The sequence below is a fragment of the Ornithorhynchus anatinus genome, chromosome 5 (genome assembly GCF_004115215.2).
Source record: "Ornithorhynchus anatinus isolate Pmale09 chromosome 5, mOrnAna1.pri.v4, whole genome shotgun sequence".
In the NCBI taxonomy this organism is placed as follows: domain Eukaryota; kingdom Metazoa; phylum Chordata; class Mammalia; order Monotremata; family Ornithorhynchidae; genus Ornithorhynchus; species Ornithorhynchus anatinus.
In genome coordinates this window covers 15,058,123-15,078,603 of record NC_041732.1, presented here as the reverse complement: position 1 = coordinate 15,078,603, position 20,481 = coordinate 15,058,123, and the positions used below count along the sequence as shown (strand labels likewise).

At 48.3% G+C, this 20,481-nt stretch overlaps 1 protein-coding gene and 1 non-coding gene across 4 annotated transcripts in view; both read right to left on the bottom strand.

Annotated features, from left to right (window-relative positions):
* Positions 1-868: 868 nt before the first annotated feature.
* The window catches only part of ARNT2 (aryl hydrocarbon receptor nuclear translocator 2), a 222,506-nt gene continuing 202,893 nt past the window's right edge, over positions 869-20,481 (bottom strand). For 2 of the 3 annotated variants that reach the window (XM_039912280.1, XM_039912281.1), the window contains 8 exons: positions 14,464-14,536; positions 14,168-14,291; positions 12,312-12,411; positions 9,986-10,124; positions 8,116-8,281; positions 4,904-5,028; positions 3,024-3,128; positions 869-2,298 (listed from right to left, as the gene is read on the bottom strand). In XM_039912280.1, coding sequence (XP_039768214.1) covers positions 2,200-2,298; positions 3,024-3,128; positions 4,904-5,028; positions 8,116-8,281; positions 9,986-10,124; positions 12,312-12,411; positions 14,168-14,291; positions 14,464-14,536 — 931 coding nt within the window. In that variant the 3' untranslated portion in view covers positions 869-2,199. The remainder of the gene's footprint in view (positions 2,299-3,023; positions 3,129-4,903; positions 5,029-8,115; positions 8,282-9,985; positions 10,125-12,311; positions 12,412-14,167; positions 14,292-14,463; positions 14,537-20,481) is intronic. The other variant, XM_029066286.2, reaches the window with a different exon arrangement.
* TRNAK-UUU lies at positions 11,410-11,482 on the bottom strand. The gene has a single exon. It is a non-coding gene; the product is annotated as a tRNA-Lys (tRNA).

The window sequence follows — 20,481 nt, the reverse complement described above, 5'->3', positions numbered from 1 at the left end:
GTGGACAGGGAATGTGTCTGTTTATTCTTATTTACTCTTATTTATATACTCTCCCAAGTGCTTAGTACAATGCTCTGCCCACAGTAAGCACTCAATAAATACGACTGAATGAATGAACGAATGAATGGGAAATCCTTCCATTTCAAAAGCAACCACCACCAAATTCCTGCAGGGTGGGTGAGGTATCGGGTAGATTTTAAGGATTGGGTTTGACGGCTGTTGGTTGTGGTCACTTTTTTTTTTAAATGGTACTTGCTAAGAGCTTTCTAAGTGCCAGGCTCTGTTCTAAGCGCTGGGGTTGAACAGGGTTGCACACGGTCCATGTTCCACATGGGGTTCACAGTCTTAATCCTCCTTTTACAGATGAGGAAACCGAGGCTCAGAAAAGTGAAGTGACTTGCCTTGGGTCACACAGCAACTGGAGGAACAGAGATTAGAACCCAGGTCCTTCTGACTCCCAGGCCAGATGGTTGAGGCCACACAAGACCCCTGCTAGGATCAGATCTACTCCCTCCTCCTTCTGATGATGGAAATGCTCTGCACATAGAAAATGCTTAATAAATACCATTGATTGATTGACATGACCTTCAAATGTCCCCGTTGAGGGGCCTCACCCTGGGGTCTCACACACTTAGAATCATGCTGACGCGGAGTTCAGGAATGCAGTTAAGAGCTTCCTGACTTAATAATGATGGTATTTGTTAAGCGCTTACTATGTGCCAGGCACTCTTCTAAGAGCTGGGGTGGATATAAGGAAATTGGGTTGGACATAGCCCCTGTCCTACGTGGGGCTCACAGTCTCAATCCCTATTTTCCAGGTGAGGTCACTGAGCCACAGAGAAGCAAAGAGACTTGCACAAGGGCTCACAGCAGACAAGTGGCGGAGCAGGGATTAGAATCCATGATCTTCTGACTCTCAAGCCTGTGCTCTATCCACTTTACCATGCTGCTTATGAACCAGATCCCCTGGAGATGCCCCGGGCATCAGACACAGCGCTCCCGGATCTGAGCACCGGATACGGACAACGGGATCACAGAGAAGGACCACTCTCCCTTTCTAAGCTTTAAATTCGTCATGGGCAGGGAGCATGCCTGTTTATTGTTAAATTGTACTCTGCTGAGCGCTTAGTACAGTGGTCTGAATACATCAAATGCTCAATAAATACGATTGACTAAGTGGAGGAATGCAGATGAGAAATGGCCAGAAGCCAATCAGGGGCACGGGGGGTAAAAGTGATGGTGAAGATGTTCCAGGGTGTCTGGCTGGAGCCTGCATCAAACATCTTCAGGGATAAATAGGCTCCTTAGTCTATCACAATGCTCTCCCCCAACCCACTGAGGATTCACTCCTTTGAATCCTCATCTGCTAATCCTTAGCACACTGCCACTAGGGAATTGGGAAAATGCGACTTCCATCCCCTTGAACGCGAAATATCCAGGTCGTGTGATTTCTGGGCTGGGTGACGTAGAATATGCCACCTCGGAGTTCCTCAATAAACCCCTCTTCTCCTTCCCAAACCCTCGGGCTCACAGCACGGACACTAGGTTACAATGACTCTACCAGGACGGGACTGTCACGACACACAGCACACGTTACACGCAAGGACTACGTCTGTGCCCCCCACCACCCCCCACTACACTCACCAGCATGGTCTCAGTGGGGCAAAGGGGCTTCGGGTCTGTTTTAGGTTTTGATACTTTCATCGTTCAACTGAGAAAAAAAGGTTCAGCAGGGTGAGAGATACAATCCCCTGCTCAGTCCTCAGAAAGAACACTGAAAGTCAGCCTTCTCGCTGGATCGTCGGAGCGGGGCTACCTGACTGTCCCTCGGTTAGTTTTTAAAATTGAATGAAAAAGCCCGAAAGTTGTGATTAAAACATCGCTCACATTCTGATGTCAAAGAGCCAGCAAAAGTGCTTACTTCCGAAGCGCAGAAAAGGAAGAGACCGAGACAGGAGAGAGATAGACACAGAGAGAACATGGCAGCCCAAACCCTGGAGGTCCAGAGCCCCAGCCCCCAGTAGACTCCCGGGCTCTCACGTGGACCACCAAAGGCCCCGCAGATTTCTGCTCGAATGCAAGGAACTGAATTCTAAGCGCGGTTATCCCCTGGCGAGACCCCGTGGCCGTGGCCCAGCCCAAACCCAGTGGCGAGGGTTGCGCCGGGTCCTGGTGTGGATTTGGGTTCGTCTCCCACAGCTACTCAGAAAACGGGGGGAACATGCCCAGGTCAGCGAAGTCTTCGATGTTGTAATTGCCGGTGCCCTGGGTTGGGTCCCCTGGCATGGGTAGCATGTCCTGGCAGAGAGAGAACAATCAAAAGAAAATCCAGATTATTTCCTGAGCCTCCTGAGCTGTGGTGTGTGCTGGTGTGTGTAGGCCTGCTCTGGACCGCTAGCTGAGCAGAGGTTTAGCTGGTGAGGTCTGAAGGTCCCTTGAGCCTTTGGGAACAACCTGTCCTAATCAGGCACCCAATAGCATGCTGGGTCCATTGAGGATAGTTTCCTTGTCAGAACATTCCCATTAGCAGGCAAATACAGCCCTAGGTATTGACTGCCTTCAGGAAGGGAAAAGGTTGGGCCAAAAGGGCAGTCATTCCTGAAGGGAGACAGGGGACATGAGGAGGAGGAGGTGGTGAAGGAGGAGGAAGAGAATGAGGAAGAGGAGGTGCTGGTTTAGACTGGAGGTAAGTTCACTGGACTCTTACTGGGTCAATCAGTGGTATCTATTAAGCGCTTCTGTGTGCAGAGCACTGTACTAAGCACGTGGGAGAGTTCAATACGAGGGAGTTGAGAGGCCCGATTCCTGCTCTCAAGGACTTTACAGTCTACAGGGAACCAATACTCCAGGAGAGAAGAGTAAGGGCCAGGGAGCGATTCCACAGTCTGGCTCTGTATACGGGAAGGCAAATGGGGGGTTTTATGACTCTTCTGGGGTGACTCAGACCAGCACGAGTAGGTCTCTGGTCTCAGGGATGCCTCAGTTTACCCAGCTGTGGAATGCGGACAACAACACTTATGTACCTTACGGGGCTGGGTGAGGCTTAATGTTTGCAAAGTGCTTTGAGATCCTTGTGGAAGTGGGGAGGGAAAAATCACTCGAGAAGCACAAAGCATCACTTCTGATGGCTAAGGAAATAGAAAAAGAGAGGCCCAGTTCAAGACTTTTTGCTTCCAAAAAGTAGGTAGCACACTCCGGTTGGAACTGCTGCCTCTTCACCGACCACGGACATCCCACCCAAACTCCCGGCTCCCTCCCCGACTACCACCACTGACTGTCAACCCTGTTGAGCCCAGGAACCCATGCTGGTGGTGAGGCATCTGTCCCTAGGCAAGGACATTGCGGGGAGCAAAGGGGGAAATCATAATGATGGCATTTGTTAAGCGCTTACTATGTGCCAAGCACTGTTCTAAACACTGGGGTAGATACAAGGTAATCAGGTCATCCCACCTGGGGCTCCCAGTTTTAATCCCCATTTTACAGAAGAGGTAAGTGAGGCACAGAGAAGCTATGTGACTTGCCCAAGGTCACACGGCAGACAAGTGGTGGGAAGTGACACACCCAGGAGCATTCCCTGGTGACGGAGACAGCCACCAGGGAGAGTTAGAGATCCCTCCTCTCCGAGAGGTTGGTCCTATTTGGGACCTTTGGGTCCCTGGGAGTTAAGGATAGCTATGCACATTTGCCTAAAACTTTCATCCTGTTCATCTATATAAGTGTATACTTAATTATTTGCTTTGGCCACAAAAGTGTAAATACTTTGATGTCTGTCTCTTCTATTAAAGTATAAACTCCTCATGGGCCGGGAATGTGCCGCTTCTTGATTTGGTACCTCTCAAATGGCTAGTACACTGCACTGCTCTAAATGGGTGCTCAAAAAGGCTACTACTTGGACTATTCTGATAACATCTAGTACTATTATGACTCCCACTACTACCAATAATAATCGTGGCATTTGTTTAGCGTTGAGGTAGATTCAAGCTAATCAAGTTGGACACAGCCCCACAGTCTCACATGGGGCTCACAGTCTCAATCCCTGTGTCACAGATGAGGGAAGTGAGACACGGAGAAGTGAAGTGACTTCTCACACACAGCAGACAAGTGGTAGAGCCAGGTCTAGAATCCTCAACCTCTGGCCCTTTCATTCATTCTTTTATTCAATCAGATTTATCAAGCGCTAACTTGGAGGGGGTCAAGGAGGGACTTGGAGGAGAGGAATTTGAGGCTCTTTCCACTAGGCCATGCTGCTTTTCAGTAGTAGCAGAAGAAGAAGAGGAAGGAGGAGAAGAAGAAGGAGAAGTATTTGAAGTAGAAGAGTAGAAGAAGAAATAGTATTAGAAGAAGGAGAAGGAGGAAGAAGAGAAGTAGAGGAAGAAGAAAGATTAGTACAAGTAATAGTAGTTTCCTTCTTCTTCTACTACTATTATGTCCTCTGCCAGGCCCTATTAGACATTCCTGCAGAGTCAGACCCTAACACAGACTAGATACCATGGGATCCCTCCGCAACACAGAGACCTGACCCGATTAGGTGGTGAGTGAACACTCCCCTGGTGGCCCCATCTCTGCTCCTGATCTCCCCATCCCCTCCTCCTCCCTGCCCATCCTGGGGTCCCCACAGCCCATCCCTCACACACACCCTGGTCCTTCAGCCCTAGGCCCGTGTCCTTCTCAGCCTGGATGAGCCCGAACCCCAGGCCCTGGGAACCGGAGGATGAACCCTAAACCCGGATCCCAGGAGCCAGGAGAACGATCCTGTCTCAGATCCCAGGAAATAAGAAGGATGATCCCTGCCCCCAGATCCCAGGAGGATGGATCCCTACTCTCACATCCAGCAACCAGGTGGAGGCAGGTTTATTGGGAGAGGGACATCCAGTCTTTCCAGGAAAAGAGGGATTTGACTTACCTGGAACACTTCTGTCTGGCTGGCTTGCTGGTGGGAGTGCTGGTCACCACTCTGCTGGCTCTGCCACTGGGACCAGACCTCGGATGGCCTTCCTTGGAACTGGCCACTCCCCTGGCCTCCTTCAGCTGTAAGATGAGATGGACAAGAAGGCCCCTTTGGCTCATGGATCAGTGGAGACCACCAAGAAATGCCGGTGGTTCCCGCTAAGTTTACTAACTCTTTTTTATGGCATTTGTAAAGCTTTTACTCTGTGTCAAACACTGTTCTAAGTGCTGGGGTAGGTACAGGTGAGTTAGGTCAGATGGTTTTAAGTACTGGGATAGATAAAGTTAATCAGTTTGGACACAGTTCCTGTTCCACATGGGGCTCAAAGTCTAAATAGGTGGGAGAACTGGTACTGAATCCCCATTTTGCAGTTGAGGAAAAACCGAGGTACAGAGAAATCAAGTGATGTTCCCAAGGTCCCACAGTCAGCAACTGGCAGAGGTGAGATTAGAATCCAGGTCCTCTGACTCCAAGGTCCATGCTCTTTCCAGTAGGTCACACTGCTTCCCCTCACAAAAAAGGGATATCCAGTGTATGTTGCTGGCTGAAATTTCCAATTTATGTTTCCATTTGGGGATGTTGCAGCCAATTGGAGCTGTGTTGGGTGACTTTCATTACAGACACTTGCTTGGTGCTGGGTTTTTTTATGGTATTTGTTAAGCGTTTACTATGTGCCACGCACTGTAATAAGCAAGGCTGGTGGATACAAGATAATCAGGTTGGATGCAGTCCACGTCCCACGTGGGACTCGCAGTCTTAATCTCCATTTTACAGAGGAAGGAACTGAGGTCCAGAGAAGTGAAATGACTCGCCCAAGATCACACAGCAGCCGAGTGGCAGAGTCACAATTAGAACCCAAGTCCCTCTGACTCCCAGGCCAGGGCTCTAGCCACTAGACCACCCTGCTTTGCTGGCAGTTGGGGAAGCTTGAAGGTCCAGGACATCCTGGCTCAGTCACAGCCGGTCATGTCTTTCCTTCACGAGGAGCCGGGGACCACTAAGGTGAAGGAGGAGGGCAGCTGGAACGCTAAGAATTCTCCTCCATAAAGAATTTTCCTAAACCTAATTAAATTAAACAATTGAAATGCGGTTCAAATACCAACCTTAAAAAGTCACATGCCAACTGCAATTTCCGTTAGGGGGGCTTTCAGTCCTACTTTACTCAGCTCTGTTGCACGGCCTTACACTCTGTTGTGACAGCGTGTGCTCAGGAGAATTGGGCATAAACATTATTTGTTATCCGCCCCTGAACATATCCTTTCCTGCTTTCTTAATTTGGAAAACCTCCTTATTTTAAAAAAAATTCCTTTAAACTAAAACTTCTATAATGCTGTTCATTCTTGGTTTCAGTATCCTGCTAAGTAATTCAATCAGCTTTTAAAGACCTCCCTCCCAAACATTCCTGCTACATGATAAAGTTCTCCCAAATCAATCCTGTGTTTCTCCCTATAGCCCCTTGAATTGACCTTGGACTGCTTGGGGTTAAAAGGTGAGGGTCATAGTAGGATATGAACAGTAAATCCAATGGGAGAGGTCTAGAGAAAGAGCGAGGTGTAGTGGAAAGAACAGAGGCCTGGGAGTCACGAGATTTGGGTTCTAGTCCCTCTAGACTGTATGCGCATTTTGGGCAGGAAATATGGCTGCTAATTCTGTGGTATTGTACTCTCTCAAGCGTTTAGTACAGTGCATTAAGTTTACTTAAATTTATTTAAGTTTTTACTCCAGCACATAGCAAGGGCACAACAAATACCATTAACTGATTGACGGATTGATTCTAACCCCATCCCTGACACTTGCCTGCTGGGTGACTTTGGGCAAGTCACAAAACTTTTGTGTCCCACTTTCCTCATCTGAAAAATGGGGCTAAATTATCTATTCACCCTCCCCAGTCTAAGAACTGGGAGTCTCACGTGGGACAGGGATGGGGTCCGAACTCTTTATTTTGGATCTGCCCGGTGTTCAGTACAGTGCTTGGCAAACCCCACTAACAAACCCCACTAGAGAGGCAGCATGGCCTAGTGGACAGAGCCCGGGCCTGGGAGTCAGAAGGACGTGGGTTCTAATCTGACCTCTGCCACTTTTCAGCTGTGGAAAAAATCGCTTAACTTCTCTGTGCCCCAGTTCCCTCATCTGTAAAATGGACCACTATGGGCAGCGAATGTGTCTGTTTACTGTTGCATCATACTCACCCAAGCACTTACCACAGTGCTCAAGTAAGTGCTCAATAAATACGATTGAATGAATGAATGAATGAATGAATGTGGGACACAGACTGCGTCCAATCTGACCTTGTAACTACCCCAGTGCTCAGTACAGTGCTTGGCACATAGTAAGTGCTTAACAAATATCAATTATTGTTATTACTATTACCATCATTACCATTAGGGATGAGAGAAGCAGCATGGTGTAGTGGATAGAACACGGGCCTACGAGTCAGAAGGTCATGGGTTCTACTCCCGGCCCTGCCACTCTGTTGTGTGACCTTGGGCAAGTTGCTTCACTTCTCTGTGCCTCTGTTACCTCATCTGTAAAATGGGGATTGAGAGTGCGAGCCCCACATAGGACAGGGACTTTGTCTAACCTGATTTGCTTGTATCCACCCCAGTGCTTAGTACAGTGCCTGGCACATAGTAAGCGCTTAACAAATACCACAATTATCATTGTTATTATTATTATGAGAGATGTGCTAACAGGGGCAACTGTAAGGGTTGGAAAGCCACATGCCCAGAGCAGGCTAAAAGGCAGATTGGAGATCTGTTCAACCTCCCCCGACGTTAGAGCCTCTTCTAAAACTCTGCCACGATTTGAGCCCTCCAGAAACCCAAGAGCCCAGAACCCAGTGTGTCCGGGAAGGAATTGTTCCCTGCTCAACTGTATATATTTTCGTTACCCTATTTATTTTGTTAATGAATTGTACATCGCCTTGATTCTATTTAGTTGCCATTGTTTTTACGAGATGTTCTTCCCCTTGACGCTGTTTAGTGCCATTGTTCTTGTCTGTCCGTCTCCCCCGATTAGACTGTAAGCCCGTCAAACGGCAGGGACTGTCTCTATCTGTTGCCGACTTGTTCAACCCAAGCGCTTAGTACAGTGCTCTGCACATAGTAAGCGCTCAATAAATACTATTGAATGAATGAATGAATTGTTCCGGCTGGTTTCCAACCTACCAAACCCCGCGGTCCTGGTGGCGAGACTGGAGTAGGCGTTTCCACTTGGCGAGGAGGTGGCCGGACTGGACAGGGGGCTGAAGGAGGCGGGGTCGGCCGGGTAGGTGTGACTGGTTCCAATACCAAAGGGAGATGACTGGGTCTTGCTGGACTGGGACGGGATTTGCTAGAGCCCCGGAAAACACAAAGAGAAACGTCAGAGAGTTCACCTTAATAGTACTAATTGCAGTATGTGATCAGCACTTGCTGTGTGCCAGGCACAGTACTAAGCACTGGGTGGAAATGAGCAAATCGGGTTGGACACAGCCCCTGTCCCACATGGGGCTCCTGTCTTCCCTTCTTGACTGTAAGCTTGTTATGAATAGGGGATGTGCCTATGTCATTTTACTGTATTCTCCCACGTACTTAGTATAGTGCTCGGCACACAGTAAGTGCTCAGTAAGTACGATTGACTGATTGACTAGTGTCTGCCATCTCCAGGGGAATGTGCAAGGGTGACCCAGGTGAAGCCGAGACCTTCGACCTCTCCGTCACCCACGATCTCTTCTCCTCCCTCCCAACCCCGGAATCATTTAACACAGGAAAAATTCCATTCATTCACTCATTCATGCAATTGGATTTATTGAGCATTCATTCAATTCATTCATTCAATAGTATTTAATGAGGGCTTACTATGTGCCAAGCACTGTACTAAGCGCTTGGAATGTACAAATCGGTAACAGATAGAGACAGTCTCTGCCCTTTGACGGGCTTATAGTCTAATCGGGGGAGACGAACAGACAAGAACAATAGCAATAAATAGAATCAAGGGGATGAACATCTCATTTAAACAATAGCAAATAAATAGAATCAAGGCGATGTACATACAATTAATAAAATTGAGCACTTACTGGGTGCAGAGCTCTGTACTAAGCGCTTGGGAAAGGACATTATAACAATAAACAGACACATTCTTTTGGAACGGCCACTGCAGACCAGGCTGCATATATGGGAGGAGGAAGTTCCCCATTCCAGAGTGAGATGCCCTCCCTTCCCACCAGCCCTCCCTTCCTCCCCACCAGCCCATTCCAAGGAAGAGGTCTGTCGGGTCAATACCGGAGAAGCAGCTACTTCTCTTTGCTGGATGCTCACTGCCTGTAACCCCTGCCACTCCACAAATGTGAGGTAGGGGAATTTCCCTTGAGGGTGTAGGAAGCAGAAGTCAGGAGGACACTAACTCTCAGGTATGGCTGAGAGACAGCCTAGGAGAGAGAGTGTTGGGTGGGAAAAGAAAAGGTGCTGGAAGAGGCAGCACTAGGTGTGAATAATAATAATTATGAAATTTGTTAAGTGCTTACTATGTGCCAAGCACTGTTCTAAGTGCTGGGATGAATAGAAGCTAATCAGGTTGGACACAGTTTCTGTCCCACATGGGGCTCCCGGTCTTCATCCCCATTTTACTGATGAGGGACCTGAGAAGTGAAGTGACTTGACGATGGTCACAGATCAGACATATAGCAGAGCATGGATTAGAACGCAGGTCTTCCTGACTCCCAATCCCGTGCTCTATCCACTACACCGCAGTGCTTCGGGAAGGTGCTTATCTCCCCCAGAGGTGCTGGCGGAGACAGCCTTGGGTGGGAAAAGGGAAGGTGCCTGTCTCCCTCTGGGAGGGCGGTCCTGAGAGCCAGCTGTTCGGTGATGTTTTCTCCATCCCATACCTAATTGTTACGACGTGACAAGCACTGTTCTAAGTACTGCAACAGTTACAAGGTTATCAGGTTAGACACAGTCCCTGTCCCACATGAGGTTCACAGTCTCGATCCCCATTTTACACATGAGGTAACTGAGGCCGAGGGAAGTGAAGCAACTTGCCCAAGGTCACACCTACCTGTCCCGGAAATGGCGGGCGACTTCCTGTCCAGGCGACTTGGCTCTGATTCAGCTGGCGGGAGATCTGGGGCAAGCTCTGGCCTGTCGAAGAGGAGGCCTGAATGTCATTCACTCCAGGCACGTGCACCACCGAAGAGCTGGAAGGGAAAATCCAAATTCAGCCAAAACCCTCGGGGCCTCCAGGCCTCTGCTCCGGCCTAGCTCTTCCCCAGCAAATGCACCCTATCCTCTGAAAGGGACTGCCTTGCCTGTTTCCTCTTAGATGTGCTCTTTCTCCTGGTCACTTCCCAAAACTCCGGATTATTTAAGCTAAGTAAAGGACACTCTTCAATCTATTTGGTTAATTCTGCAGAAAACTTTGATCAATCGATCATATTTACTGAGCGCTTGCTGTAGGCAGGGCTGTAATAATAATAATAATGATAATAATGATTATGGCATTTGTTGAGCCCTTACTCTGTGCCAAGCACTGTTCTAAGTGCTGGGGTAGATACAAGGTCATCAGGTTGGACACAGTCCCTGGCCCACATGGGACTCACAAGTCTTAATCCCTATCATACAGATGAGGTAACTGAGGCACAGAGAAGTGGTGGGGCTGGGATTAGAAGCCAGGTCCTTCTGACTCCCAAGCCATTACTCTAGCCCCTAGGCCATGCTGCTTCTCTGTGCTAAGGCCTTGGGAGAGTACGGCACAACAACATAAGAGACCCATTCCCTGTCCTTTGATTCTTTTAACCCCTTTCATATTAATGTCTGTCTCCCCTTCTAGACTGGTAAACGCATGATGGCCAGGGAATGTGTCTGCTAATTCAGTTGTATTGGATTCTCCCAAGCGCTTAGAACAGTGCTCTGCACCTAGTAAGCACTCATTAAATACTATTGATTGACTGACTGAAGACCAATACGGGAAAAGTTTTTAAAACTCTGGGAATAATCACAGGTGAGTAGCGGGGACCTCCCTATCCTCCCACTCCACTCTCACCCCCTCCCCACTACAAAGGGGAGGCAGATGGGGTGTCAGTGCCCACAATGGTAGCAAGATTGGCTTATGGCAGAAGGCAGGGGGAGATTTAATAATAATATTAATAAAAAAAAATTATGGTATTAAGCACTTACTATGTGCCTGGCACTGTACTAAGTGATGGGGTGGATAATGTTGGTATTTGTTAAGCGCTTATTATGTGCAGAGCACTTTTCTAAGCACTGGGGTAGATACAGGGTCATCAGGTTGTCCCACGTGAGGCTCACAGTCTTCAACCCCATTTTACAGATGAGGTAAGTGAGGCCCAGAGAAGTGAAGTGATTTGCCCACAGTCACCCAGCGGACAAGTGGCGGAGCCAGGATTCGAACCCATGACCTCTGACTCCCAAGCCTGGGCTCTTTCCACTGAGCCACGCTGCTTCTCTAACAAAGTAAGTGGCCGCCCAAACAGGGACTTGAACCCTAGACCCTCAGATTAAAAGTCTGATGCTCCACCAACTGAGCTATCCGGGCTCCAGATACAAGCTAATAGGGTTGGACACAGTCCCTTGACCCACATGGGCTCACAGGCTCAATTCCCATTTTCTGGATGAGGGAACCAGGGCACAGAGAGGTGAAGTGACTTATCCTAGGTCACACAGCGGACAGGTGGAAGAGCCAAAATTAGAACCCATGACCTGCTGATTCCCAGGCCCGGGCTCTATCCACTACGCCATGCTGCTTCTCATGGGCAGGAATCTAACGAATCTGCTCATTCTGTTGTATTGTACTCTCCCAAGTGCTTTGCATAGAGCTCTGCACATAGTATGCCCTCAATAAATACCACTGATTGATGGATTGCCGCTTCCCAAGGCAGAGGAGAGGGGGACTGGGGCTTTGGGGGTGGAGGTGCTCCGCCCTCTGTCCTCTACCCCCAAACAGGACCTTCCATTGGCCGCTTGAAGGACTGAGGAGTGGGTGAATAATGTGGCCTGGTAACATTCCTCTGCTGGATTCTCCTCTAAATCACAAAAAACGTCCCCAGACTACCAGCCTGCACCACCCACTTCTGCTTCCTGCCCCATAGCCCGCTCGGCCCGTCCTAAGCTCTAGACTCTAAGCTTATTGTTTTATTGTACTCTCCCAAGTGCTTAGTACAGTCCTCTTCACACAGTGAATGCTCAATAAACACAATTACTGACTGACTGACTGCTTTCCTCTCTTAGCCCCTGGTGCCGGCTGGGAAACGGGGTTGTGGGCAGTGCCTCTACAGGAGAGGGTGGAGCCTGCCCAGGGTCAGAATGTCCACCTACCAGTCACCTCTCCCAGCCTTCCCCTTGTCACCACCCAGCCCAGTCAGTACCTGAATGCCTTTCCTGACGGTCCAGGCTGGAAGGGGCTTCCTTGGGAATACAGCTGCTGGTTTCCGGTGGCCGAGGCTGAGGCCATCATTTTCTTGTCCGCTGGGAAAAGCAAACCGCAGGACAGGGTCATCAGTTTCCTTTCATTCATTAATTCATTCATTTATTCAACAGTATTTATTGAGCGCTTACTGTGTGAATAGCCCTGTACTAGACGGTTGGGAGAGTACAGTAGAACAATGAGCAGACACATTCCCCGCCCACAATGAGTTTAAAGTCTGGAGGGAAGCAAATCAGTTAGGATATAGTCTCTATCCCACGTGAGGTTCACATTCTCAATCCTCTTTTTTCAGATGAGGTCACTGAGGCACAGAGAAGTGAAATGACTTGTCCAGGGTCACTCAGCAGACAAGTGACGGAGCCTGCTCGCTCTGGTGACCAGAGAGCGACCCCACAGGACCCATGCAGAAGGGGCCAGGCCCAATCCAACAGGAGGAGGTTCCCCCACTCCACTCCTGCCTCGGCAGGGCTGGGGCAGGCTTTATTCATGGGGGAGACACAGTGTAGGTTGGCGGAGGGATAGGAAGACGAGGTGGGATGGTCTTAGTTGAGACCATCAAGGTGAGAAGCAACGTGGCTTAGTGAGAACAGCCCGGCTTAATGGCAAGAGCCCGGACTTGGGAGTCGGAGGTCGTGGGTTCTAATCCCAGCTCTGCCACTTGTCAGCCGTGTGACTTTGGACAAGTCATTTCACTTCTCTGGGTCTCAGTTACCGCAGCTATCAAATGGGGAGGAAGATTGTGAGCCCCAAGGGGGACAACCTAATAGCTTTATATCTACCCCAGTGCTTAGAACAGTGCTTGGCACATAGTAAGCATTTAACAAATACTACCATAATAATAATTAATTCGTTTCTGAAGGGTTAATCCAAAATGGGAGGTGGACTCCCAAAGACCACTGGGAGAATGGGTGGACAGCAAAACTGACAGATCTGAAGTGGGAAGGAGTTCCAGGCTAGAGGGAGGCCTTGGGAAAGGGGATGGCAGTCAGACAGATGAGATCGAAGTAGAGTAAGTTGGCATTAGTGGCGGGAAGTTTATGGGCTGGGTTGAAGTAGATCAGTGAGGTATGTTAGGAGGCAGCAAGCTGAAAAAGAGTCTCCTTAGGCCATAAGCTTGGCTGGCTCTGTCACCTGCCTCGAGCAGGCAAATGGCAGAGAGGCCTTGACTCAGCAATCCTAGCTTCTGCCTTGAGTTGACCCCTCCCAAGGAGCTGGGCAGCAAGGGAAAGGGGGCTAGGATGGGTCACGCTGCCCTCCACTCACGGGTGACCCTGCATTCCCTCTGGGTCAGTGAGAATGTAGGCTGTGGGGAATGCCAAGGATACTGTTGCCTGGAAATGAGAGGGAGGTCATCCCAAGGAGAGATGCAGATGCCACATAATAATAATAATTGCGCATTTGTTAAGCACTTACTATGTGCCAGGCTCTGTACTAAACCCTAGGGTAGATATGAGCAAATTGGTTTGGATACAGTCCCTGTCCCATGTGGGGCTCACAGTCTTCATCCCCATTTTACAGATGAGGAAACTGAGGCACAGAGAAGTGAAGCGAATTGCCCAAGGTTATATAGCAGGCAAGTGGTGGAGTTGGGATTAGAACCCACAATCTTCTGACTTCCAGGCCTGTATTCTATCACCGGCCACCTCCGCTCGGCTCGTGGTCATGAGATGGGCTCAGAGACTCCCAGAGCTGGAAGATCCCCTGGGGCACCTCTTGTCCAGCCCCAGAACCCGTCTGTCCTAACCAGTCTGGCGGGAAGCCCCAGGAAGGAATCAGAACACCCAGCGGACCACTTACAGGCCGTGATTCCTGCGAACATCTCAGCAAACCGAGGGTCCCTCTCCTGGGAGAAGATAGTATCCGCCTTTTCCACCGGCTTCCCAGGCTCGTGGACGCCGGCTGGGATGTTTGGGACAGGGACCTGGGGAAATGTGAAAAACAACCAGCCACTGTACACCTGCGGGTCACAGACGGCTCCATGGCCCCCGGCCCCCTCCCGCCTCCGCCCCCGTCTTGCTCCTAACCCCGTGAAACATCAGGCCTTTTGTCGGGAAAGCTGAATCCCAGGGTACGCCGTTACCCGGAAATTTCACCTGAGACAAGTCATATGAAGACAGTCCATCTCTCTGGTGGACTTCCAGCTCTGCTTGTTGCTGTTGGAGTTGCCTACAGGGGAAAGAAAATGACGACAGTTAAGGGAGACACAAAGACTAGCTCCGTCCCAAGGGCCCAGGGCTGTGGTGACTGTCAGTCCCCTCTTTCTGATTCCCTGGATCAAATTTCCTGCGAATTCCTCAAGTTTTATGTTTATTAAGACTGTGAGACCAATGTGGGACTGTGTCCAATCTGATTAGCTTGTATCTACCCCAGAGCTTAGGTGCTTAACAAATACCACACAAAAAAACAAAAACCCAAAGTTTTCTTTCTTCCCAAGAAAGATCCATCTCTAAGTCCACATTTCTGGCTGATCGCTGTTTGCCTGGCCTCTCTGGTCCTCATTCTATGTGATTTCTGGGTGTCCCACCCCATCTTTAGAACTGAAAGCTCACTGTGGGCAGGGAACGTATTTGTTAATGGTGAAACTGTACTCTCCCAAATGCTTGGTTCAGTGCTGTGCAAATAGTAAGCTTTTAAAAAATACAATTGACTGAGAAGGTTAGATTCCCCAGTGGGATGAAGGGAGGTTCCTTCTTGGATTTTTCTCACCGGCCCAGTTTTTCATTCATGCTTCAGAAGAACCTATGGAGTTATTTCACCAATCAACAGTATTTACTGAGCGATTACTGTGTGCCAAGACTGAATTGGGCACTTGGGAGAGTTTGAGACAATATAATTGGTAGGCATGATCCCTGTCTCCAAAGAGTTTGTAGCCTAGAGGGGAACTTTACAGTCTAGGGGGGCCTTGGGTTTCATTCATTCATTTAATCATATTTATTCAGTGCTGTGTGCAGAATATTGTACTAAGCACTTGGGAGAGTACAATGCAAGAATAAACAGACACATTCACATTCCCTGCCTATAATCAGCTTACAGTCTAGAGAGGGAGGGAAAGACATTAATATAACTAAATAAATTGCAGATATGTACATAAGTGTTGTGGGCCTGGCGGGGGGAAGGAGGGCGATGAATAAAGGGAGGAAGTCAGGGTGACGCAGAAGGGAGCTGAAGAATGGGCAAAGAGGAAAGGTCTCTCGGAGGAGATGTGCCTTCAATAAGGCTTTGAAGCGAGGGAGAGTAACTGTCATATTTGAGGAGGGAGGGCATTGCAGGCCAGTGGCAGGATGTGGGCGAGGGGTCGGCAGTGAGACAGAACAGATCAAGTCACAGTGAGAAGGTTGGCACCATAGGAGTGAAGTGTGCAGGCTGGGTTGTAATAGGAGAGTAGTGAGATGAGGTAGGAAGGGGCAAAGCGACTGACTGCTTTGAAGCCAATGGTGAGGAGTTTTTGTTTGATGTGGAGGTGTATGGGCAACCACTGGACTTCTGTGAGGAGTGGGTAAACATGTCCTGAACATCTCTGTAGAAAAATGATCCAGGCAGCAGAGTGAAAGCATGGACTGGAGTGGGGAGAGACACAAGTCTGGGAGGTCAGCAAGGAGGCAGTATTCACCCCACTTCAGTCTCACCCCATTTCACTCTATACTTCACTCTGCTGCCCGGATTATCCTTCTACAGAAATGCTCTGGGCATGTCAGGGGGCTTCCTCAATAATCTCCAGTGGTTGCCTATTATCCTTTGTATGAAGCAAAAACTCCTCACTATTGGCTTCAAAGCTCTCCATCACCTGGTCCCCTCCTACCTCACCTCCCTTCTCTCCTTCTACAGCCCAGCCCACACACTCCGATCCTCTGCCACTAACCTCCTCACTGAGCCTTGTTCTTGCCTGTCCTGCCGTTGACCCCTAGCCCACGTCCTGCCTCTGGCCTGGAATATCCTCCCTCCTCACTACCACCAAACTAGCACACTTCCCCCCTTCAAAGCCCTACTGAAAGCTCACCTCCTCTAGGAGGCCTTCCCAGAGTGAACCCCTTTATCCTCTGCTCCTCCTTCCCTCCCCATTGCCCATACTCCCTCCCTTTGCTCTACTCCCTTCCCCATTCCAAAGCACTTGTATATATAAGTACATTATTATTCTGTTTATTTTTTTAATGATATGTAAATATCTATAATTCTATTTATTTATATCGATGCTATTGATGCCTGTCTACTTGTTTTGTTGTCTGTCTCCCCTTTTCTAGACTGTGAACCCATTGTTGTAGGGATTGTCTCTGTTGCCAAATTGTACTTTCCAAGCACTTAGTACAATGCTCTGCACACAGTAAGCGTTCAATAAATACAATTGAGTGAATGAATGAATGAATGAATGAATGAATGAACAATCCAGGCAGGATAGGATGAGCGATTGTATTAATGTGGTAGCAGTTTGGATGGAGAGAAAAAGACAGATTTTAATGATGTTGTGAAGGTGGGACTGACAGGATTTAGAAGGATTGAGTATGTGGGTTGAATGAGAGAGAGGAGTCAAGAATTACACCAAGATTATGGGCTAGTGAGACAGGAAGGACAGTGGAGTTGTCTACAGTGATGGGAAAGTCCCGGGGTGGACAGGTTTTGGGTGGGAAGATGAGGAGTTCTGTTTTGGACATGTTAAGCTCGAGGTAATGGGAGGACATCCAAGTAGAGATGTCTTGAAGGCAGGAAGAAATGTAAGACTTCAGAGAGGAAGAGAGATTGGGGCTGGAAATGTAGATTAGGGTATCATCAGCATAGAGGTGGTAGTTGAAGGCATGGGAGCGAATGAGTTCTCCAAGGGAGTAAGTGTAGATGGAGAATCGAAGGGGCCCGAGAAATGAACCTTGAGGGACCCCCAAAGTTAGGGGATGGGAGGCAGAGGAGGAGCCCACGAAGGAGACTGAGAATGAACGGCCAGAGATAAGAGGAGAACCAGGAGAGGACAGAGTCAGTGAAGTCAGGGTCCAATAACATTTCCAAGGTAAGGGCATGGTCCACAGTGTCAAAAGCAGCTGAGAGGTCGAGGAGGATTAGGATGGAGTAAGAGCTGCTGGATTTGGCAAGAACATCATTGGTGACCTCTGAGAGGATGGTTTCTGTGGAACGAAAGGGATGTAAGACAGATTGAAAGGGGTCGAGGAGAGAATTGGAGGAGAGGAATTTGAGACAGTGGGTGTAGGCAACTTGCTCAAGGAGTTTGGAGAGAAACTCCTTGAGCAAGGAAGATGGAAGATGGGGCAATAACTGGAGAGAGCCGTGGGGTCAAAGGAGGGTTTTTTTAGGGTGGGGAGACTTGGGCATGTTTGAAAGCAGTAGGGATGAAGCCATGGGAGAGTAAATAGTTGAAAATGGTGGTTAGGGAAGGAAGAATGGAGTAGGCAAGTGTTTTGATAAGGTGTGAAGGATGAGGGGAGGCAGAAGATTTCCTCTAGAGATACTGCTTGGAAAGATGGGACAGTTGAAGAGGGAGTGGGCAGGGAGGGAGGGATTGAGGAGGGGCAGGGGAGATTTAAGGGAGCTCCCTCCTGGTAGTGTCAGTTTTCTTAATAAAGTAGGTGGCCAGGTCATTGGGGGTTAAAGGTGAGGGAGCAGGGGGCCTGAGGAGGGAGTTTTAATGTCTGGAACAACTGGTGAGTGCGACGGCCATGGGTGTCAATATGGATGGAGAAATAACTTTGCTGGGCAGAGGAGAGGGCAGAGTTAAAGCTGTAGTCAACACTACCATCCTTCCCTTCTCACAAGCCCTGCAATCTTGGCATTCTCCTTGATTCAGCTCTCTCCTTCAACCCGCATATTCAGTCGCTAAATCATGTGGATTCTATCTCCTCAACACCCCCGGATTACACCTGGAGAAGCAGCGTGGCTTATTGGAAAGAGCATGGGTTTGGGAGTATGGAAAGAGCAGGGGCTTGGGAGTCAGAGGTCATGAGTTCTAATCCTGGCTCTGCCACTTGTCAGCTGTGTGACTTTGGGCAAGTCAACTTAACTTCTCTGTGCCTCAGTTACCTCATCTGTAAAATGGGGATTAAGACTGTGAGCTCCACATGGGACAACCTGATAACCTTATATCTATCCCAGAGCTTAGAACAGTGCTTGGCGTATAGTATGCGCTTAACAAATACCATCATCATTATTATTATTACGCCCCTTCACCCCTACTCCCACAGCACTTATGTACATATCCCTGTACCTGGAATTTATTCTAATGTCTGTCTTCCCAGTTAAACTTTAAGCTCCTTGAAAGCAGGAATCAGGCCCACCAACTGTATTGTACTCTTCCAAGTAGTTAGAACAGAGCTCTGCACAAAGTAAGTGCTTAATAAATATTGTTAATTGATCGATTGATTGCTTGCAAGATTTTTTTTGGTATGTGTTAAGCACTTACTATATGCCAGGCACTGTACTAAGCACTGGGGTAGATACAAGATAATCAGACTGGACACAGTCCATGTCCCATACGGAATTTACAGTCTTAATCCCCATTTTACAGATGAGGTAACTGAGGTCCAGTGAAGTTAAGTGAATAGTCCAAAGTCACACAGCAGCAAACAAGAGGCAGAGCTGGAATTAGAACCCAGGTCCTTCTGATTCCCAGACCTGTGAGCCAACCACTAGGCCACTTCTTCTCAAATGGCCAGTATTCAGAAGTAACTAGCTGCCTCAAGAAGCTGAGCACTAAGTCACTCAGTCATCAACCCCACAATAATGATAATAATAATAGTAAGAGTAATAATAATAATGGTATTTGTTAAGCGCTTACTATATAGCAAGCACTACTCTAAGCACTAGGCTAGATATAAGGTATTCAGGTTGAGTACAGTCCCTTTAGCACAGAGGGCTCACAGTTTTAATCCCCATTTTACAGAAGTAGTAACTGAGGCACAGAGGAGTGAAATGACTCGCCCAAGGTCACATAGCAGACAAAGGGTGGAGGCAGGATTAAAACCCAGGTCCTTCTGACTCCCAGACCCGTGCTCTATCCACTAGGCCACACTGCTTCTCATAAGAACAATTATTATTATTATTATCTAGTTAGTTTTTACTTAGATATTATTACCTAGGTAGATTTTCCAGTGGTGCAATGGTTAAAAAAAAATACACGGGGTCAACGAATGTGGAAGTCAAAACTGCGTTTTCTGGAGTTCAACCAGCACCAATAAAAGCGGAAAAGCAGACGGAGAAGAAAATGCTCCTTTCAATCGTATTTATTGAGCGTTTACTACATACAGAGCATGGTACCAGTGGCTTAATCCAAACACTAAGCACTGTACACTTGATTGTCCCAGGAAGTTTCTCAATCAAGACTAAAAGTGAGTGACGGTGATCAATTCTCTTCATGGAAATCTGTGAACCTCTGAATTGATTTTCTTTCCACCTTAGCCTGGCTTTTGGAAAACTCAGTCCCGCCGGCTCAAAAACAACATAATCAAATCCATCCATAAGCATCACCGTCCTCTACGGGCCAACCTCCAAACTGCATCCTGCGAACAGGCCGGGATGAAGCAATTCTAAAAAGCTGAGATGCAATAGAAGGAACCACGTAAAAGAAAACAGGAAATGCCCAGCCAAGACTTTGTGGTACTTCGGATCTCATTTCACTTCAACAACCACGCCTGCCTTGTTTCGTCAGCATTGCAAAACACCTACTGCCTCTGTCTCCAAGATTACGGCTCAGAACCACCTATTCATTCATTCAGTCGTATTTATTGAGCGCTTACTGTGTGCAGAGCACTGTACTAACTCCCTGCTGTGTTGCCCTTAGAGTTGGATTTGCTCTGTTTATTCACCCCTTCCGTCAGCCCCATAGCACTTACATCCATATCCGAAATTTATTTCTATTAATACCTGTCTCCCCCTCTGGACTGTTAACTCAAGGTGGGCAGGGATCACGTCTACCAACTTGGTTATACAGTACTCTTCCAAGTGCTTACCACACAGTAAGGTCTCAATAAATTCGACTGATTGGTTGATTAAACCTAATTCCACTGGACTCACTACTGAGGTTCTCTTAGTTCCTCCCAGTTTCAATCTAGCTCTTCTTCCATCTCATCCTTGGCTTGATTATCCTATGGGAAACAACTTCTCTCTCCCTTCTACCT